The sequence below is a fragment of the Ovis aries genome, chromosome 4 (genome assembly GCF_016772045.2).
Source record: "Ovis aries strain OAR_USU_Benz2616 breed Rambouillet chromosome 4, ARS-UI_Ramb_v3.0, whole genome shotgun sequence".
NCBI lineage: Eukaryota > Metazoa > Chordata > Mammalia > Artiodactyla > Bovidae > Ovis > Ovis aries.
Genome location: NC_056057.1, coordinates 31,325,031 through 31,346,176, shown reverse-complemented (window position 1 = coordinate 31,346,176; position 21,146 = coordinate 31,325,031). Strand labels below are relative to the sequence as shown.

At 39.6% G+C, this 21,146-nt stretch overlaps 1 protein-coding gene across 1 annotated transcript in view; it reads right to left on the bottom strand.

The window, feature by feature from the left end:
• The window catches only part of DNAH11 (dynein axonemal heavy chain 11), a 356,503-nt gene that overhangs the window by 262,383 nt on the left and 72,974 nt on the right, over positions 1 to 21,146 (bottom strand). The window contains exons 24-28 of the mRNA XM_060414536.1: positions 20,828 to 20,950; positions 19,998 to 20,120; positions 17,227 to 17,451; positions 15,784 to 15,875; positions 13,754 to 13,880 (exon numbers count right to left, since the gene is read on the bottom strand). Coding sequence (XP_060270519.1) covers positions 13,754 to 13,880; positions 15,784 to 15,875; positions 17,227 to 17,451; positions 19,998 to 20,120; positions 20,828 to 20,950 — 690 coding nt within the window. The remainder of the gene's footprint in view (positions 1 to 13,753; positions 13,881 to 15,783; positions 15,876 to 17,226; positions 17,452 to 19,997; positions 20,121 to 20,827; positions 20,951 to 21,146) is intronic.

Genomic DNA, 21,146 nt, shown 5'->3' with positions numbered 1-21,146 from the left:
ATGAGTTACCGCATCCCTGCACATAACCCAGAGGACGTTTACACACGGTCTCTCCAATCACCTCACAGTTCGCTGTCACAGCTGAAGTGGCCAGCAAGTGCACAGATGTTTAATGGCTTCTACTGCAGAATGGGCCTAAATAATATTCAGGTGCAAAGCGGCAGGATAAACGAGACCTCAACTATCAGACACCCTCACACATCACTGCTTTGGCCAGGAAAGCGTTTCACAGGAACTGCTAATCCTGCAGTCATTCAGTGGGTGACCAGGACATGCAAACCCCGCAGCTTGCTGTTCTGCTGTGACTTGTACCTGGCATGCTGGAAGTTAGACAGTTTCCTGTTCTGCCCTCCACTTCAAGCTTCTGGGAGAAACACAACCATTTTCTTAATTAACATGCATGCTGTTGCCCTCAAATTAGTTCCATTTCTTTGTACTTGTTAACACAAAATTTAAATTCCTTTTTGCTAGTTGGGTCTTTGGAAAGATCTTTGATTTTACAATTAAAAAAAAAAACAACTGATGCCTCCCTCTTTTTACCTCACTAAGAAGAAACAGAATGGATATGAACATTTCAAATCATGAAATTCAATAATTTGATCATATCTTGAACAGGTTTCTAAAAGGTTAGTGACAAAAACTGAAATGCTGTTTCACTGATTTACAGTAAATCAGGTGCATCCACCCACTGGGGTGTAGGTACTCAGGCAGGTCCTGCTTAGGATAGTACTGCAGGATTGTAAGAACAACTGTGCCACATCTACAGTCCATGGGTAAACATGCAATTGTGCTCTGGCCTTGAAAAATTTTTGTTAAAATATTAAAATCCCTCTCACTCTTGGTTACAGAAGCACAGGGAAATAAAAAACTGTAAATAAATATTTAGTATACTAACTGAAAATACTAAAAAAGTAAACATTGTTTTAGTTCTTTATAGGAAATTTATCAGGAGGAGTTCAAACAGCACTTGCCTCCTGCTTCTCAACTTATAACTTCAGATACCAAATGAGCATCTTTCCCGTGCTTCGTGTAAGCTTCATGTTCCTTTGGACGTCTGGATCAGCTGCCAACATTTCATTCTTTGTAGCCTTGTGTCCTGTTACTTCTAAGAGTTTCTTTAATGTGGATTTTTTTTTTTTTTTTGGTATCACTACCTTTGGGACATCTTCCTCCTTTTTATCTCAACCACTGTTTACATTTGTTTTGACAAGTTCATTTTCACTATAGTCCTCTGGCTGCATATCGAGAATCTTTCAGAAGGCGATGTCATTTCTACATGCAGCTTTTTCGTCCATAACTACATTTATGATTCAAATTTCACTTTAGCGCTAGCAATTTTCACTTCTTTGCTACACTTCCAACTTCATCACTCATTCTCTCTTTTGATGCCGTATTTTAATAAAATAACAGGTGGGCTCTTCTCTGGGGACAAGGTTGTAGCACACTATGTTCTCTGCGACAGCAAATGTGTGGTGGCCAACCACAGACAGACTTTGAAAAGTGTGACATTCCTGATCATGTGTCAAGATGTACATCTGTCATTCACGTGGTGATTTTTGTGGACTGAGGAACCAGCAATTAAGTTTGTGCTTCTCAAGATCGGTCATAGCTAACACACCATAGTATGTGAAATGTGAACCATGTTATTGGGGGGAATGGAGTTATATAATCAATCCTTGATAACTGAAATTAATATTTTTAAGATTTCTGCACAAGGAGACCTGCCTTTTTAAGAACTTTCATGTATCTGTCTGTAAATAAAGTAAAAAAAAAAAAACTACTCATCTCAGTAATTTTATAATTTAAAATGAAAACTAATACAATGATCAGATCAACAGTCTACTCTATGTTCACCTAGAGAACAAAGGAAGAAAATGAAATTACGCAGCTGTCTACGCACGGTTTCCGTGTACTGCTCTGTACTCACTTCTCTGTATGGCTACCATACATTCTCAAAGCTTTCCCCATTGCTTTCTGCTTATATTTCATTGCGTATTTGCCCATCTATGAAAGATGCTGCTGCTGATTAACAGAGACAAAACAGACACAAAGTCCTGATGTCACTCCTGGCATGGTGAACACCTCAGAGTTCACGCATACATAGTAATTAACTCATTTATTCATAATGATGGTAATACTCATGATAGTATTTGTGAGAAGTATATACCGTCCAAAATGTAAGCAGTCTTATCTATTGTGAATATTATCCTCTGGAACAAGAGAAAAATGAGTCTATTACTCTTACATGTACAAAAATTTAAGCCTGCCAAAATGTTGAGTAGTTGGTTATATAGTGTTTTATATTTTTAATAATAGTATATAGTACATGGGCACATATCATTGTTTGAAGTCTAAATATGCAAAAAAACTTTTAGGAATAGGTTTAATCAGCTATAGCACTTTCATACAATGATAACTTCTACAGACATTAAACATCATATTGTAGAAGAATATTTCAATTTTTATTAAATATAATGTTCTGACCTACACAAATACATAAAAAAAACCCTCACCATAACACTCAAATATACCATCAAGGAGTAATGTTAATCATATTCTGATCTTCTATATTTCTCTATTTTTCAAACTTTCAGTAGCAAACATGCAATTATATAATTCAGAAAAACTATATTTGTTGTTGTTCAGTCGCTAAGTCATGTTCAACTCTTTGTGACTCCATGAATTGTAGCATGCCAGACTTCCTTGTCCTTCATTATCTCCCAGAGTTTGTTCAACCTCGTGTCCATTGAGTCAATAATGCCACCCAACCATCTCATTCTCTGTTGTACCCTTCTCCTCTTGCCCTCAATCTTTCCCAACAAAGATTATATTAGTTTTTCATAAATTTTGTAAACCATTATAGTTAATATTAGGTATCATATATTACCTGGTTTGCTTTTATCAAAACTAAAATCATAGTATACATACTATTTTGCCATTTGATTTTGCATTTATTAATATAACTTGGATATAACTATATTATCAATGCTGATTCTGTATTTCTTCCTAAACATTTTTAGCATGTGTATATAAATGTATATAAGTGTGCTGACAACACAGTTTTCAATAACCTTTTAAAATATAATACAGAGAAAAGTAAAAAAAAATCATGTGTGTATAGCTTAATAAATTTTAGCAAAGTGAAAAAAACTCTTGTAAACACTGAGACAATTAAGAAACTGAATATATCTGTACCCAGAAAACTCCTCATGGCCCATGTCAGTCACTAGTTCCTCCTCTCAAAAATGGACATTACATAATAAAGGTCATATACAACAAACTCACAGCTAACATCATTCTCAACAGTGAAAAGCTGAAAGCATCCCCTCTAAGATCAGGAATAAGAATAGATGTCTACTGTCTTCACTTTTATTCCACATAGTTTTGCAAGTCCTAGCCACGGCAGTCAGAGAAGAAGAAAAATAAACAAATAAAAGGAATCCAAACTGGCAAAGAAGTAAAACTGTCAGATGACGTGACACTATACATAGAAAATCCTAAAGATGCTATCAGAAAACTACTAGAGCATATCAGCGAATTCAATAAAGGTGCAGGATACAACATTAAGGGGATCCCATGGTGGTCCAGTAGAGGGGACTCCCAGCTTTTACTACCAAGGGTGTGGGTTCAAACCCTGGCAGGGGAACTAAAATCCTGCAAGCCAAATGGTGCAGCCAAAAAAAGAATTAATACACAGAAATCTCTTGTATTCCTATATATTAATAACAAAATATCATAAAGAGAAATTAAGGTAACAATCCCTTTTTTTTTTTTTTACCACATCAAAAAGAATAAAATACCTATAAATAAACCTACCTAAAGAGGCAAAAGACCACTACTATGAAAACTATATGACACTGGAGAAAGAAATCAAAGATGACACAAACAGATGGAAAGACATACCATGTTCTTGGATTAGAAGAATCAATGTTGTCAAAATGACTGTAGTACCCATGGCAATCTACAGATTCAATGCAATCTCTATGAATTTACCAATGGTACTTTTCACAGAACTAGAACAACTTTTGGTTTTTAATTTGTATGGAAACACATAAGACACAGAATAGCCAAAGCAATGCTGAGAAAGAAAAATGGAGCTGGGGGAAACAGGCCCCGACTTCAGACTATACTGCAAAGCTACAGTAGTCAGAACAGTACAGTGCTGGCACAGAAAGAGAAACGTAGAGCAATGGAACCGAACGGGAAGTTCAGAGACAAATCCATGCACCTATGGTCAACCAATCCATGACAAACGAGGCAAGAATACACAATGGAGAAAAGACAGTCTCTTCAGTAAGTGGTGCTGGGGAAACTGTACAGTTGCATGTGGAAGAATGAAATTAGAACATTCTCTAACACCAGACACAAAAGTAAACTTAAAATGGATCAAAGACGTAAATGTAAGGCTAGTACTATAAAACTCTTAGAGGAAAACATAGGCAGAACATTCCCTGACATAAATCAGAGGAGCAATATCTTTTTGGATCCACCCCCTAGAGTAATAAAAATAAAAACAAAAATAAACAAATGAGACCTAATTAAACTTAAAGACTTTTGCACAGTAAAGGGAACCATCAATAAAACAAAAAGAGAACCCACAGAATGGGAGAAAATGTTGGCAAACAAAGTAACCCACAGGGATTAATCTCTAAAATAGACAAACAGCTCATGCAGCTCTATGTTCAAAAAATAATCAAAAAAGGTCAGAAGATCTAAATAGACATTTTTCCAATGAAGATACATGTGCAAAAAGCATATGAAAAGATGCTCAGTATCACTAATTATCAGAGAAATGCAAATCAAAACTATAATAAGCTATAATTTTATATCAGTCAAAATGGCCATCATCAAAAATTCTACAAACAATAAACGCTGGAGAGGGTATAGAGAAAAGAGAAACCTCCTACACTGTTGGTAGGAATGTAAGTTGGTACGACCACTATGAAGAGCTACAGTATGGAGGTACAGTGAAGGAAAAAAAAAAAAAACTAAAATACAACTCTGCAACCCCACTCCTGGGCACATACCCTGAGAAAAACATTATTCAAAGAGACACATGGACCCCCAGTGTTCACTGCAACACTATTTACAATAGTCAAGACATGGAAGCAACCTAAATGTCCATCAACAGATGAAAGGATAAAGAAGACGTGGTACATATATACAACACAATATTAAGCAGCCATGAAAAGAAACGAAACCGGGTCAATTGTAGCAATGTGGATGGCCCTAAAGTCTGGCATACAGAGTGAAGTCAGAAAGAAAAAAATCAAATATCATACATTACGGCATCTATGTAGAAGCTAGAAAGATGGTGCAGACGAACCTATTTGCAGGACAGGAACAGAGACACAGAGAGAATGGACATATGGCTGCAGGTGGGAAAGGGGAGGGCGGGGAAAACTGGCAGATTAAACTGACACATATACACCACCATATCCACGTAGTGGCAACCTGAGAGCCCAGCTCAGGGCTCTGTGATGACCTCGATGGGCGGGACAGGGGAGGGGTGGGAGAAAGGTCTAAGAGGGAGCGGATATATGTACATGTATAGCTGATTCACTTCACTGTACAGTAGAAACTAATGCTACATTGTAAAGCAATTACACTCCATTTTTATTAAAAAAAAAAAAAAAAAGCTAACGTTTTAGAGCCAGAAACCCTGCCCATTGAATTTAAGTTGGAGCTGAAAAACCCGACAGCAAACAAAAGCCAGGATCAGGAGTTTCAGATTCCACAGCAAAGCCTAAGACTTTAGCAGTGGGATCCCAAATTTATAAGACAATTTTGTATCTTGTTACAGTAAGTGGTATTTTAATCCTGCATTATAATAACCCTGATTTTGTTGTGTAACTTATAAACTGGCTGTGGAAGGAATTCCAATAAAAGAGCTCCAACAGAATTCTAAGCAGTGGCAACATATTGGTAAAATGAAAAAATATATATATATGTTATATAACCTGTAGTTAGCTGTATGTTAACCATTTCGCAAGTATGATCAAGGATAATCCCTACTAGATATATAATTTATGACTCTATTTAAAAACTGATTGTCTATTTTCTGGTAACACGATAAATGCCTAAGTCAGCTGAGTACAAGGCCACCTTTATACAGAGGCATCCATTTGAAATGCGACACAGTCCTAAGTTACACTGGCAATCCACTTCAGTATCCTTGCCTGGGAAACCCCATGGACAGAGGAGCCTGGTGGGCTACAGTCCATGGGATCACAGAGTTGGACATGACTGCAGTGACTAAGCATGCGTGCATGCATACCAAGTGGAGCTAGTCTCACTGGCAACTTCTATAATAAACTACACTTAGACAAACAGCTTCCATTCCTTGCTGTTCAGCTGAAGGTAAGTAGAGGTAATGGCAAGGCAGTCAAAACCATGACCATCTTCTGTGTCCGTTTTCTTTTCCCGCCTCTTCCTTTGTTCCCTCCTCAGCCCCAGCCTAAACTCAAGGACAACCGCCTCCCTCCACTGCAGGTACCTACGAGCCCTCCAACCTTCTACTCCCTATAAAAAAGTTGGAACCTTTTTTGTCTCAGCGAAAACTCATTCACTGTTACATGTGGCTAACTAACTACTTGCATCTTCAACCTTTTCACTCTGGATTGTCTAAGACATACTAGTTTATTTTATGTTATTTTTGGCTGTGCCACATGCCTTGCAGGAACTTAGTTCCCTAACCACAGATCAAACCTGTGCTCCCTGCAGTGGAAGCATGGAGCCCTAACCACTGGACTGCCAGCAAAGTCCCTCTCTTTACTGTCTCAGGAGGACTAATCCTTGTCAAGAAGGCTGTGACTCACCATTAGTGATTGTTGAGCTGCATCACCCTGATTCCTGAGATTCAGATCCTGAGGCACCTTCACTCCATCACAGAGATAACCAAGTGGAAGCACTATCAAGAAATATACTATGCTTGTGGGGATGCAGGGTTTCAGACATTTGCCCCTTGAAGATCCAGAAGTCCTTTTTATTACCTAATACTAAGCCCATTTCTCACAAGCACCTGTCCAAGTGCCAATATTGACAGACTATTAAGGGTATCAGTTGAGTGCCATCTGCCTCATACTGCAATTTGGGGACTTCTCAAAAGACAAGTTGGCAGACTTCTTCTTACATAGATTTGGTCTGATGCCATGAAGGATATTTTTGATGCAAACAATCAACATTTCTGAGTATGTATATTCCTGATCTTGTCATTTAGAAAATTGTAGCCTCAACTGACATAGCAGTGGCTTTCTGGGAGTCACATTAAAACAGGTAAAAAGAAACAGGCAAAATTAATTCTAACGTGCTTTATTTGACCTAGTATATCCAAAGTATTGTTACCTCAATATACAATTAATAGAAGAGGTACTAACGAGATAGTTTACATTCTTTAAGTCTTTGAAACCAGGTGCATATTTTGCATTTATAGCTTATCTCAGTTTGGATTCTTCATCAGACATACTTGATCTGTCTCTATGTTTCATAAGATATGCAGTTCAGACAGTAGATTCACACTCAAGTTGTTCCAACTTTACGTTTTCCAATAACTGAATCAAAGATCAACTCTAACACATTGTAGTTAAAAATTCAGTTTCTCAGTTGTCACATTTCAAGTGCCCATTAGCCACATGTGGTCCACAGCTACCTCCGTCATGCAACACAAATGCCGCTGATCACATAGAAAGTGTGTCTTTCTATAGTATAGCTCCACCATGGGAAGTTTTCACTCATCATCACACAGAAGATGAAGGAAGAGAAAGCATGCCAACTCTTCCAGGACAGAAAGATCTTTCAGGTCATAAGCAACCAGTGGCTAAAAACTGGTTGTCTGCTATTTTTAGACATTGTGTTACAACCTGGGAGGGCACCCCAGGGCAACTGATGTTACCCAGGCTGACTTTAACCACTATACTTGCTTTACTTGAAAAATACAAAAGGATGTTTTTCTAAGCAGGAGAAGAATCACAGAATGTTAATACTGAATCATGTGCAACTGCATAATTACTACTCCATGTCCATTAACCCTGCAAGGACACCTCTAAGTTTGGGTTTCCACAAGCAACCGCCAGAAACTTCTGACCACTTACGTTACATGGCACAGCCCTATCCTCAGGCCTTGAGATAATCTATGAGACTGGGAAGTCAGGATGAATTCTAGGAGAAAAATCTTTAAAACCTGACCTTACCCAAACTTACTGAGAGCTAAAAAACCACTGAAGGCATTTTAGATGCACTGACGTCATCACTCTGACATTCCACCTGAAGTACCTTAAATTGGGCATTTCTGGTTACAGAATGCAGGATGTAGTAATATCAGCCCTCCCCTAGCTGACGTGTTCAGGCTGATCAAATTCCACATTAACTGCAGAAACCCTCACTTGGACCAGCACTCTTAAATTGAGTGTAGTGGGTGGAGGAGGGGAACGTGAAGAATTCAAGTCATTCACAAGATGTCAACATGAGTCATCTGCCCACAAAGGCCCAATGCATTGTTATCCTATAAGCTGCAGTTGCCACGTTATGTCCGTCACACTACAGGGAGCACATTCCGGATGTTAGCATAAAAGGCAGAGACGGAAAAGCTGTGTCTGGCGGCCTGAAACTGATTCTAATAGTGAAAGAGAGTGCAGGAAGGCTAGGCCCTTTGGCATAACAGCCATAAGCATTAACTCTTCTACGGTAAGTGACCAAGAGTTGAGATCACACCTTGATTTGGCAAAAACACTGTAGGGAAAGAAGCTGACTGTGGCTCAAGATGACTCAACTCATCCTTAGCACTTTTTCAATCCTCTGCCCCAGCAAGTCACTCGCTGGTGGTACTCACACCTCAGGGGCAGCTAAACCCTTTCCCTAATAAGGACCCTTTCCTAAAAGTGTGATGACATTTGATGTGAAATTGAATTGTTCAAGGTTTAATTCGTGGAACAAAAAGATCTCAATGAAGTCAAATTTTGAGCAAATTTGAAATAGTGTACCTCAAATTTCAAAATGTTTCAAAAATTGAATCATTTCAAAGCTGGCAGGTCATGGGAACTGTAGACTGCATTTACCCGGGAGCTACATATTCAGACAGACCCATTCAGCTAGTAAGCAGAAATATCCTACCTCCTTTTGTTGATATGGTATAGATGGCACCACGGCTGGTACTCATTAGCATGGCTGTGAGCCATTCCAGAGACTCCCTCTGCTGTGACTTTAATATTCAGCTACATTAAAATTTAAGATCTTTTTAATGCCTGGCATTACCAGCCCTACATTAAAGAGTGTTACTAGAACTGAGAAATGCACCTGAGGTTCGGGGGTTTAGAACTTACAATTCAAATGCTGTGAATGAAGCAGACAAGAAGACTTGTCTAATCACAGTGATATGAAAGGTAACACTAAAGCACTGAAGTGATACTGTGAAAATAAAAAGAATTATTTTAAAGGTACATCTTTTAAGTTTACTTTTTAAAAAATGGAAAACCTCATCCTATAATTTAGGAAGGATATGGAAAAGCAGCAGTTGGCATCAGGGACTCATATACCTGTGAGCCAACAAGCATGTCTAACGCACGAAGCACTTCTTGATGATTTGAAAGGACACAGAATGGGTGACAAGAGTACGGTGAGTCATCTGCTCCTCTAGCACCTGCCTAGGACTTCAACTAAGGACAGAGAGGCACTGGGCACGCACATGCTCTGAAGAGAGCAGACAGGGATTAAGACAAGTTGGTCCCTTCAGGGTCTGACAAGACACATCTCAACAACTTACCATCATCTGCCTCCACACACCCCTTCTGGGAAAGCACAGCAGGGAGGTGGGGAGAGAGAGAGATGGCTATCCTCACACCCGTGAGTTATCAGCCCAGAGGGGGATGCTCTGACTTTTCCTCACTCCTCGTGGGGCTTCAAGGAGGAGGACTGTTTCCCCAACCTCTGCCCTCTAATTTGTCCAGTGAGTGGGGTTGGGGAACCACTCACAGAGTCCATGGGTGCCTGCAGCAGGTGCAGCTGTGACATGCCCCTACTTCGCGCGTCTGTGTAGGAGGGAAGGAGGAACGAGATGTAACAGATGACTGACTACATGGCCAAGGGCGAGAACTAGCAGCACAGAGATGGACGTGGCTCTGCGTGTACACCCATGAGAAGTTCCCCTGTCCTAAGGGACTTGCTCCTGTCCCACAAGAGACCCAGATGCGGGTACCGGCTGTCAAGGGGCAAGGTCAACAGCCACTGCTGAACAGAGAAGCGGAATATGCATTAAGAAAGGGTGATGACTGACAGATGACACCCCTCCCCCGCTCCTGCCCAAAATAAATCGATAGGGAGGAGAAATAACAGATCTCATCTCCAGGTTCTTTATGTAAAATACTGGTCCTGACACAGAGGTGAGCTTGGAATTTTAAACTAGATCTTGCTGGGTTGCTTTGGGTTTCTTTAATTATTAACAAGAAAAAGGCACAGGAGCATTACAATGCCTACCCAAGGTGTTATAAAGGGATCTGCTACTCAGTGTAAAGAGATTCAGCAGGGCACATTTGAGATTAATAATTGTAGAAAAATAAAAATGTCTCATGTCTATATTCTGGGTAAGTAATACTGTTCAATAAAATATCACATGTGTTTATTATGTTTAAAGAATATAAAAGAAAAGACATATTCTTACTTACAGATTTATGCACCTAATTTACAGAGTTAAAATTCAGAATTCTAAGTATTTCAAATTTTCAAGTGTTTAGGAACATATACCTGGAATAGGATATGACACCCTTTATCTCATATCATCACCCTAGGACAGCAGAGGTACAGGGTAGAAAGCCCCAAAATAAATCCACCTATGGTCACCTAACCTATGACAAAGGAGGCAAGAATATACAATGGAAAAAACAGTCTCTTCAGTAAGTGGTGCTGGGAAACCTGGACAGCTACACCTAATGAATGAAATTACAACACTACTTAACACTATATGCAAAATTAAACTCAATACGGATTAAAGATCTAAGTGTAAGACAAGACACTATAAAACTCTCAGAGGAAAACATAGGAAGAACATTCTTTGACATAAATCACAGATTATTTTTTTGACCCTCCTCCTAGAGAAATGAAATGAAAACAAAAAATGAAACTATTTATTGACAGTGAAGAAGGCTGAGTGCCAAAGAATTGATGCATTTGAACTGTGCTGTTGGAGAAGACTTTTGAGAGTCCCTTGGACTGCAAGGAGATCCAACCAGTCCATTCTAAAGGAGATCAGCCCTGGGATTTCTTTGGAAGGAATGATGCTAAAGCTGAAACTTCAGTACTTTGGCCACCTCATGGGAAGAGTTGACTCATTGGAAAAGTCTCTGATGCTGGGAGGGATTGGGGGCAGGAGGAGAAGGGGACGACAGAGGATGAGATGGCTGGATGGCATCACTGACTCGATGGACATGAGTCTGAGTGAACTCTGGGAGTTGGACAGGGAAGCCTGGCGTGCTGCAATCCATGGGGTCGCAAAGAGTCAGACACGACTGAGCAACTGAACTGAACTGAAACTTAAAAGCTCCTGCTCAACAAAGGAAACCATAAACAAGCCAAAAAGATAACTCTCAGGATAGGACAAAACATTTGAAAACAAAGCAAACAAAGGATTTATTTCCAAAATACACAAATAGCTCATGCAGCTCAATAACAAAACAACAAACAACCCAATCAAAAAATGGGCAGAAGATCTAAATAAACATTTCTACAAGGACATACAGATGGCCAAGAGGCACCCGAAAAGATGGTCAACATCATAATCATTTAGAGAACTGCAGATCAAAACTACAACGAGGTATCACCTCACCTGGTCAGAATGGCCATCATCAGAAAGTTTACAAACAATAAATGCTAGAGAGGGTGTAGAAAAAAGGCAACCCTCCTATACTGTTGGTGGGGATGTAAACAGGTACAACAACTATGAAAAACACCATGGAGGCACATTCAAAACTAAAATAGAACTATGATACAATCCTGCAATCCCACTCCTGGGCATGTACCCTGAGAAAGTCATAATTCAAAAAGATACATGGACCCCCCAGTGTTCACTGAAACACTGTTTACAGTAGCCAAGACATGGAAGCAACCCAAATGTCCATCAACAGATGCATGGATCAAGATGTGGTGCATACGTACAATGGAGTACTACTCAGTCATAAAAAGAAAGGGACCTGAGTCATTCGTAGATAAGTGGATGGGCCTAGAGACTGTCAGACAGCGTGAAGAAAGAGAAAGACATACATTGTACATTAATGTATGTAAGTGGAATCTTTAAAAATGGTGCAAATGAACCCACTGCAGGGCAGGAACAGAGATGCAGACGAAGAGCACAGGCATGGGGACACAGGTGGGGAAGGGGACGGTGCGACATTGGGAGATTAAGGTTGACATATATACACCACCACATGTGAAATAGCTAGTGGGAACCTGCTGCTGGGCACAGGGAGCCCAGCTCAATGCTCTGCGATGACCTAAATGGGTGGATTGGGGGGTGGGGTGCGGATGGAGGAAGGTCCAGGAGGGAGGGGATACATGTCTACTTATAGCCGACTCACTCTGCTGTACAGCAGAAACTGAAACACTGTAAAGCAATTATATTCCAACTGAAAAAAGAGAAACGAATGAGAGAGAAAAAATGAAGATAAATACTGTGTCCACAGGACATCAGAATTCAGGAAACTGTAGTGTGAGGTAACACATATTCCAAAGAAAATGGCATAAAAATTTCTAGAGAAAGAACCTGGAGACAAACCTATAAAAGTAAAGCACAATCTGTGATGTGCGGTCAAGCCCAGGAGTATATACCTGTGCCAGCTGTAACAACTCTAAGATCCTGAACAACCGAACAGACATAATGAAAAGCAATATCCTCTAAATGTTTAGGGGAAGGAGAGCTTGGGGATTTGCACAAAGTCTGTCGCTGATCTGTGCTCTCAGATTACAAAAGACAATTGCCTCTTTTATTTGCTTTACATACTGATACCGTCATGGGTGAAAGTGAAGTCGCTCAGTCGTGTCCTACTTTTTGCGACCCCATGGACTATAGCCTACCAGGCTCCTCTGTCCATGGGATTTTCCAGGCAATAGTACTGGAGTGGATTGCCATTACCTTCTCCAGGGCATCTTCCCAACCCAGGGCTCGAACCCGAGTCTCCTGCATTGTAGACAGACGCTTTACCATCTGAGCCACCAGGGAAGCCCACTGTCATGGGTGCTACCTTATTTTTGAATGCATAGGAGAAAATGAGAGGGTGGAAGATGAGCCTGAAATTATACCAATACACTTCTGAACAGCAATGAAGCCTAGCCCAGCTTAGTAATTATAAGGGTTACCCTGGAGGCAAGGTTTTTGAAAGAAGGTACCTGCCATGATCTCGTTCCCAGTGACCCCGTCCTTCCCAAGAAAACTGTGAACCAGACAATGGAGCCCCAGTACTTGTCCTGCAATTCTGGGGATTTGGAACTGGTGTTTCTTCTGTTAAGTTCTTGCAGGGCTCCAAGCCTTGTACATTTGTTCTCCTTTCTAGACACTTGTACAGTGTCCCTTCACCTAGGACAAGGTACTCATCCTTCCTAGTTCCTTTAGCACTGCCTCTAACATCTCTCTGTTGCTACATTAAGAATTTTTATTGCATATTTTCTGGCTTTTGGAACATGTGACATGGTAGGTAGCATTTAGACAATGATAGAGAAACTGACATTACTTAGTGAACAAAGGACAATATGAGGCTTTCAAAATCAATATTACCTGTGTAGGTTGAGTTCCCTTTGAGAGAATGTCAAGTAAGTCTGTGGAAGAGATGAAATAGAAGCGTGGGAAAGCCAAACGCTTGGTTTCCAGGTACTGAGCAAGAGCTTTTTCACAAAGAGAAAGCCTGCATGAATGAAACATCATTGTAAGCATATTTTGCCCATTCAGTTATTAAAATGTCAACAAAACCCAGAGTGTCTCAATCTGTCCATTCATCTCAATAAGCTGTTTAACATGGCAACCTATCTCCTTCTCTTATAACATCATCATCTCGTTTGTGACTAATGTACAAGGTGTGCCAAGTAGAAGGAGATACACACACACACACACATATTAGTTGAGACTAAATACAGATCAAATTTAAGTTGGTGTTACTTGTTGTCACTTTTTTTTTATAGTTCCACTATAATATACAATTATTTTTAACTAGACAAATTAAGATTTTTAGTTGGAGTTTCAATATCAAACTCTTAAAAATAGAATGAATATATAGTAAAGGAGAAGGATATAGTAGAACTGAAAAACACCATGAACCAATTCAACATGATTAAGATTTATACAATTTCACACAACAGTAGGATGCAGATTCTTTTCAAGTTTCTATAGACTATAATCTAAGAGATACTTAAACATATCCAGGGACATAAAACAAAGTGCAAAAGTCTCATGGTCTAAAGGTATTGAAATCATACAGACTGTTCTCTTGTCAATGTGGAATTAGGTTAGAAATCAATATCAAAAGATATTTGAAAACAACCCACATGTTTTCAAGTGCAATATATTGTCACTTATCTTAATGACACGTCTCAACAGCAGGAGAGAAGACTGGGTTTGGGATCACTCACCCTGAGCACAAAGTGCTTTAGTCAACATGTAACAGGTTTAAGGTTTTCTTTTTCCCATGGAATGTCTAAAAAATATATAAGTGGCTTCAATTCTCTCTGGTTTTCAGGGATGTCATTACACCCTGAACCATTTCCACTTTACTGTTCTTAGCAGAGCAGAGAAGACCCAGAGGCAGAGCCACCAAGCCCTCAAAAAAATCACCGACTAAGAAATAATTAACTTCTGTGGAAATCCACACTTCTAAAATGATGGTCAACTTTATCTTGAAAAAACCACCAGATTATGAAATAATTGTATGCAATATATTTTTATCTAGAGGCTCCTCTACCATGCAATAAAAAGTGATCACTATTCTGCACAAAGCTCTTTTTTAGTAGCTGATCTGCCTGGTTTAAATCAAAAGTCAGAATTTTCTTGTGACCACTGCTACTAAGTCACTTCAGTCATGTCTGACTCTGTGTGACCCCAGAGACGGCAGCCCACCAGGCTCCCCCGTCCCCGGGATTCTCCAGGCAAGAACACTGGAATGGCTTGCCATTTCCTTCTCCAATGCATGAAAGTGAAAAGTGAAAGTGAAGTCGCTCAGTCGTGTCCAACCCTCAGCGACCCCATGGACTGCAGCCTTCCAGGCTCCTCTGTCCATGGGATTTTCCAGGCGAGAGTACTGGAGTGGGGTGCCATTGCCTTCTCCATGTGACCACTAGCTGTTGTATAATTTTATTTGAATAAAAGGCCCTGTAGGACAAGGATTTCAAAAGTACTAACATGCTGTCAAAGGATAATTTCTAGTATAATTTCACTATATACAAAAAAAAGGACTTATATGAGTATAGTCCCAGTTCCTAGGATACAGTAGATACTTAATATTTATAGGACACTGATAAAAAAAAAAATCGATCAATCACGCTGATCTTTTTTTCATGTTGACTGTCTACTTAATATATTCTATTTTACTATTATGATATCCCTCTTGGAAAAGAAATATATTTGGATGTAGTTGCATTAAATCACTATACACACACACACACCACCTAATATGTAAAAGGCAACTAGACAACTATAAGCAAAAATTTAAATTAGTAGAGGTTGCATCTATAGTAACATGATATTAAACACTATTAGATATTCAAAAGAAATGTCAAAAGTATAACAAATTGATCACTTTGTAGTTGTATTCTCACCTGTACTGTAAATCTTTAAGTTTTTCATAGAGATGCAGCTCACATGTTGCCTCTAAAACATTTTTTATTTTAGCTGTTCTGAACATTAATTCCTGTGTGAAAGTACAACATGCAACCATTGATATTAGAAATTACTTTTCTAGGTTTTTCATCCCTTTGGGGAATTAAAAAGTGAAGAACAGAGTATAAGAAAGCAGTGTTAATGAGACAAACACCATGTCTGTTCTGCTATTAAACTTTTAGATGAACATCAAAAACAAGGTGTAATCACATAGCTTTTATCAATATAAATTTGATAAGCATTACCACCACTCTGGGTCCATGAAGAATTTCTATCTTCTAAACCAAACAAACAAAAACATTAAGAGAGAGAGAACCAGAATCTTAAAGAATATATTCGTATTTAAAAGAGATGAATACTAAACAATTTATCTATTCTTTCCCACTTAAAAGTTAAACAAAATAGAATCCCTCAGATATTCTGCTTTAGCTAGCAGGGAGAAAATAATTCATCCCCATTTCTATATAAAAAGGTAAAGCCACTATTCTCTGCTTAAAGTCTCTCAAATCATTTATTATTATATTACCTCACTATCTGTTCTCTGGGGCTTCCCTGGTGGCTCAGACAGTAAAGAAGCTGCCTGCAATGAAGGAGACCCAGGTTCGATCCCTGGATCAGGAAGATCCCCTGGAGAAGGAAACGGCAACCCACTCTAGTACTCTTGCCTGAAGAATCCCATGGACAGTGGAGCCTGGTGGGCTACAGTCCATGGGGTCACAAAGAGTCAGACAGGACTGAGTGACTAATACTTTCAAGTATTCTCTGTGGCTCTTATGAAACAAACCAGTAACTGATAGTGTAACTTTGCTATTGGCTTCCCCTCCCTAGTCTCTTACTTCGTGAAGATGAACCTGTCTCCTAGGCCTACTTCAGGGCAGCCAGTTCATGGTCTGTGGGAAATATCAGGTCTGCTGCCTGGGTTTGTACAGCACAAAGTTAAGACAACATCCATTCATGCTTACATCCTTAACTAGTGCAAAAAAATCAAACGAATCTAATACTTTATAACATACAAAAATAATATGGAATTCAATTTTTGGCGTCTATAAATTTTTACTGGTGCCAGCCACACCCATCTATCGATGCTGTGTCTGTGTTTTCTTTCGCATGGCAAAGGCAGCCCTGAGTAGTTGTGACTGAGATCATATACGACCACAAAGCCTAAAATATTGATCTGACCCATCACGCAGAGAAGTTTCCTAACTTTTGTCTCCTGAAATGCAAATACTGATTACATATATAGATTTCATAAATTCAACAACCCAAATTATGTTTCTTTATATAAGGCTCTTACGTTATTTAGAAAAAGATGTTTCTTTACAAGTCTTTTATATTATTTGGAAAAAGTTGTTGGGATAGAAAATAGCCTGTCTTCCACAAACCTTAAATTCAGCATCTACTCTGTCAAATCTCTGAGCATCATTCACAAGTTGGATTCGAATATCTTCTGAACAAGCAAAGATGCTTTCTAGGTGAGACCAAGTGCACTGGACTTCGATCCAAGTAAAGATGACAGAGTCTGCTATGTTTAATTTGTTTTGCCAGCTTATGACTTGCTCAATGAAATATTCCACATACTTGCTTTGAAGCAGAGTCTGTAACTGAACCTAAATGAAGGCAAAGAATGTGAAATAACATCTAAATTAGTAATCTATGAGCACCATGAGGGAGGGACTATATTGCTTCTTTTTTCTGCTGGATTCCTAAGACCTAGCAAGCAAAATGTGGAACAAGCATTCAGTCAGCATTTGCTAAATTAGTGAAGTAATGGCATATTCACACTAACATGGTTTTGTTTCTTTAAAAGGAAAAAGATAAACATAAGCAACTACATGTAATATGTTTTCTACAAGACTAACATGTATCTCTTTGCAGGCAGGAAAATATATTGGGCTCCACGGTACAGTTTCAGGAATTAAACTTCATTCTTTCATCCTCCACTCTCCCTATGGTCTCTGCCTACTAATCATTTCAAAGTTATGGTTCTTTTTTTTCTTCAATATGAAAAATATAAAACAAATTTCCCTCTAGCTTGCTAAGCCTTCACACACTGTTTTCCTCCCCTTTGAATTTACTACCAAACTTTGTAGCTGTCCTAACACTGCTGCTGCTGCTAAGTCGCTTCAGTCGTGTCCAACTCTGTGTGACCCCATAGACCGCAGCCCACCAGGCTCCCCTGTCCCTGGGATTCTCCAGGCAAGAACACTGGAGTGGGTTGCCATTTCCTTCTGCAATGCATGAAACTGAAAAGTGAAAGTGAAGTCGCTCAGTCATGTCCGACTCTTCGCGACCCCATGGACTGCAGCCTACCAGGCTCCTCCGCCCATGGGATTTTCCAGGCAAGAGTACTACTAAGCTTTAACACCATGCAGATCCTCGAGCACTTCCCCTATTCTTGGACATTGAAATCTCAGGAAGTCACTGAGTCCGAACAACCTCTTCTCATTCTCCTTCACCTCTATAAGTATTTAATACATTTGATTCTTTCTATACCCCCCACCCCTGGCTTTGTTGAGATATTACTCAGATGCTCTGTAAGTTTAAAGCATACAATGTGATGATTTGATACATGTGTGTATATATTATGAAATGGTTACCACAATAATGTTAATACCTCTATCCATGGCTTAGTAGTAAAAGAATCCACCTGCCAAGGCAGGAGTTGCAGGAGACCCTAGTTTGAGCCCTAGGTCAGGAAGATCCCCTGGAGAAGGGAATGGCAACCCACTCCAGTATTCTTGCCTGAGAAATCCCATGGACAGAGGAGCCTGGCAGGCTACAGTCATGGGGTCACAGAGTCGGACACGACTAAGCACGCTCGTGTCCCCCCATATAATTACCTTTTGTGTATGAGCATGCATGTGTGTTAACAGTAACACATTAATGTCAAGATCTACTCTCAATAACTTTCAATACAATATAGTCAATCATAGTGTATAAAAGATGTCCAGAACTTACTAGGGGTCTATACCCTTCAACCAACATCTCCCTCTTCCCCAAAGCCCTGGCACCTGGTAATCACCATTCTACTCTTTGCTTCTATGAGTTTGGCTTTTTTAGATCCCACATATAAGACAGAACATACAGTATTTGTTGTTTCTGAGTTATCTCACTTCGCATAATGCCCTCAACATTCAGTCATGTGGTCACAAACAGCAGGATTTCTCTTTTTTTAACAGCTGAACAGTCCATTTTATATATATATATACACACACACACACTTTTTTATCCATTCATCCTTCAATTGACATTTAGGTTGTTTCCATAATATTGACTTTCTTTGGTGGAAAAATTATCCCATGATTGTTCTGATACTGCAGTGTCCTCTTCCACTATGCCTCCGATCATTCTCACTCTCTGACTCCTTTATGCCTCCTTCTCTCACTCACCAAATGCAGCCCTTCCCTACTGTTCTTGGCTAGTGTACCCTCTTTTCCTCTCATTATCTAGCTCATCAGTTCTCAAGATACCAACAACGACCTCCCAACCTTCAGTTCTAGACTAAACCTCTGCACTGGGCTCTGGGTCTGACTTTCCACCTTTACATCAATGTCCCTCACTTTAACTACATCAGAAATAACAGAGCATCATCTCTTAGAGCAGGTTCTTTCCTAAGTGCCTTTTCTCCAATAATAGTACCACCACTGTTATTATTTCGCCTTTCTTACCTCTCATGTCCAAAAAGACACCAACTCATACTCTTATAACTCAAGAACACATATGCTGCATTCTGGTCTGTCTCTCCAACCTTATTTTTCATTACTCCTATCAAGAAAATCTTTATTCTAAGGGAACCAAATCCTTTAAATTACCTCTGAATGTCAGGTACTTTTTGGCATGCCATTAAAAGGGGACACTGTCCTCTTTGCATATAATACTCTTCTCTGATCATCATTCTTGAATACCAGCCCATCTTTCAAGGTTTAGCACAAGTACCACCACCTTGCAAGACTTTTTGGAACCCTTATCTGTCTCCTGACTCAAGGGCAACTTCCTTGAGAACAAGTGTTCATACTTTTTGAACCCAAATGGTACTATGCCTAGAGTCTGGTACAAGCAGATGTCTAATGAATGAAGAAGGAGTATTGGAACTTTGGAAAAGCCTAAAATCATAATTTAAAAGAAAGGTCTATAAGAAAAACATTCATCTTACTTGGTTGTGCTCTAGAGTTTCAAACAATAGTTCATCAAACTTCAGTAATGGAATGCCTGTTCGATAGTGAACTTCGTAAGAGAACTCCATGGTTGCCCAGGTCTGGCTGATTTCAGTAATAACCTAGACATCAACAGCATTTAGTTATATGCACGAAAGTTTGATTTAGAACCAATAACTAGACTATCATATGAAATTTTTAAAACTGTTTTTACAATTTTTAAAAAACCAACAGAGGGATATCATTGGCCTCGATTTTCTTTCCTTCAAATAATTCATGGTGTTGAGGTTTCAAGAATGAATCTCATCACACAAAAGAACAAGCATCACACCAATATCACATTTTTATTGGATCTGAATTTTATATCCTTTACTGAAGTGGAATGCCAGAGCAGGAAGGGGCTTAAAAAGTTATCTTCAAGCTCTGATAGGTATTAGGTACAAATTAGCCAGCACAGGATAGGCAGTGCTCTAAGAGCCAGAATGTGAATCCCAGTTCCCTTGTTGAAACTGGGTAAGCTAATCACTTCTCGATATCTCAGTTTCCACACCTGTAGAATAGGCATAATCCTCAGAGAATTAAACGAATTAGTACAAAGCATGGAGAGCTTTGCTTGCTACCAAGTAAATGACACAGAAGCGATTTCCGCTATAATTGTCACCATCAACTGGGTCAACTCTTGTTTTACACATTTACTGTGGCTGAGAAGGAATCTTTTTCCTGCTGGGAGACATGTCCCCACACAGGGCCTAAGGCCTCCTCCCCAGTCTGCTCATGTGCCAATCACAGAATTAGCCCAGGGTAGAAAGAAACAGCCCGAGGACACAACCTTCTCAGTCCCCAGCTCTCTCACTGCCTTGTCCACGATGCTTCGGACAGCGTCTTCCACTTGGTGTAATCGCAAGGCTAACAGATCTGCCAAAGTTGTGGCTTCATTTATGGAAAATCTGACCTGATTAGGAAGAAAAAAAAAGTAGGACTGATTCCATATATATTAATGGTTTCTTTTACCTAATGGCCAGAGGACTGAATCAGAGCTAAATATACTCAAGTCAGCAGCTGAGTACATGTCAAGTTCTGAAATGTGCGAACAACCAAAGACACTGCCTTTTGGCTCACAGTTACGGAGGCATCACCCACCGGAAGCG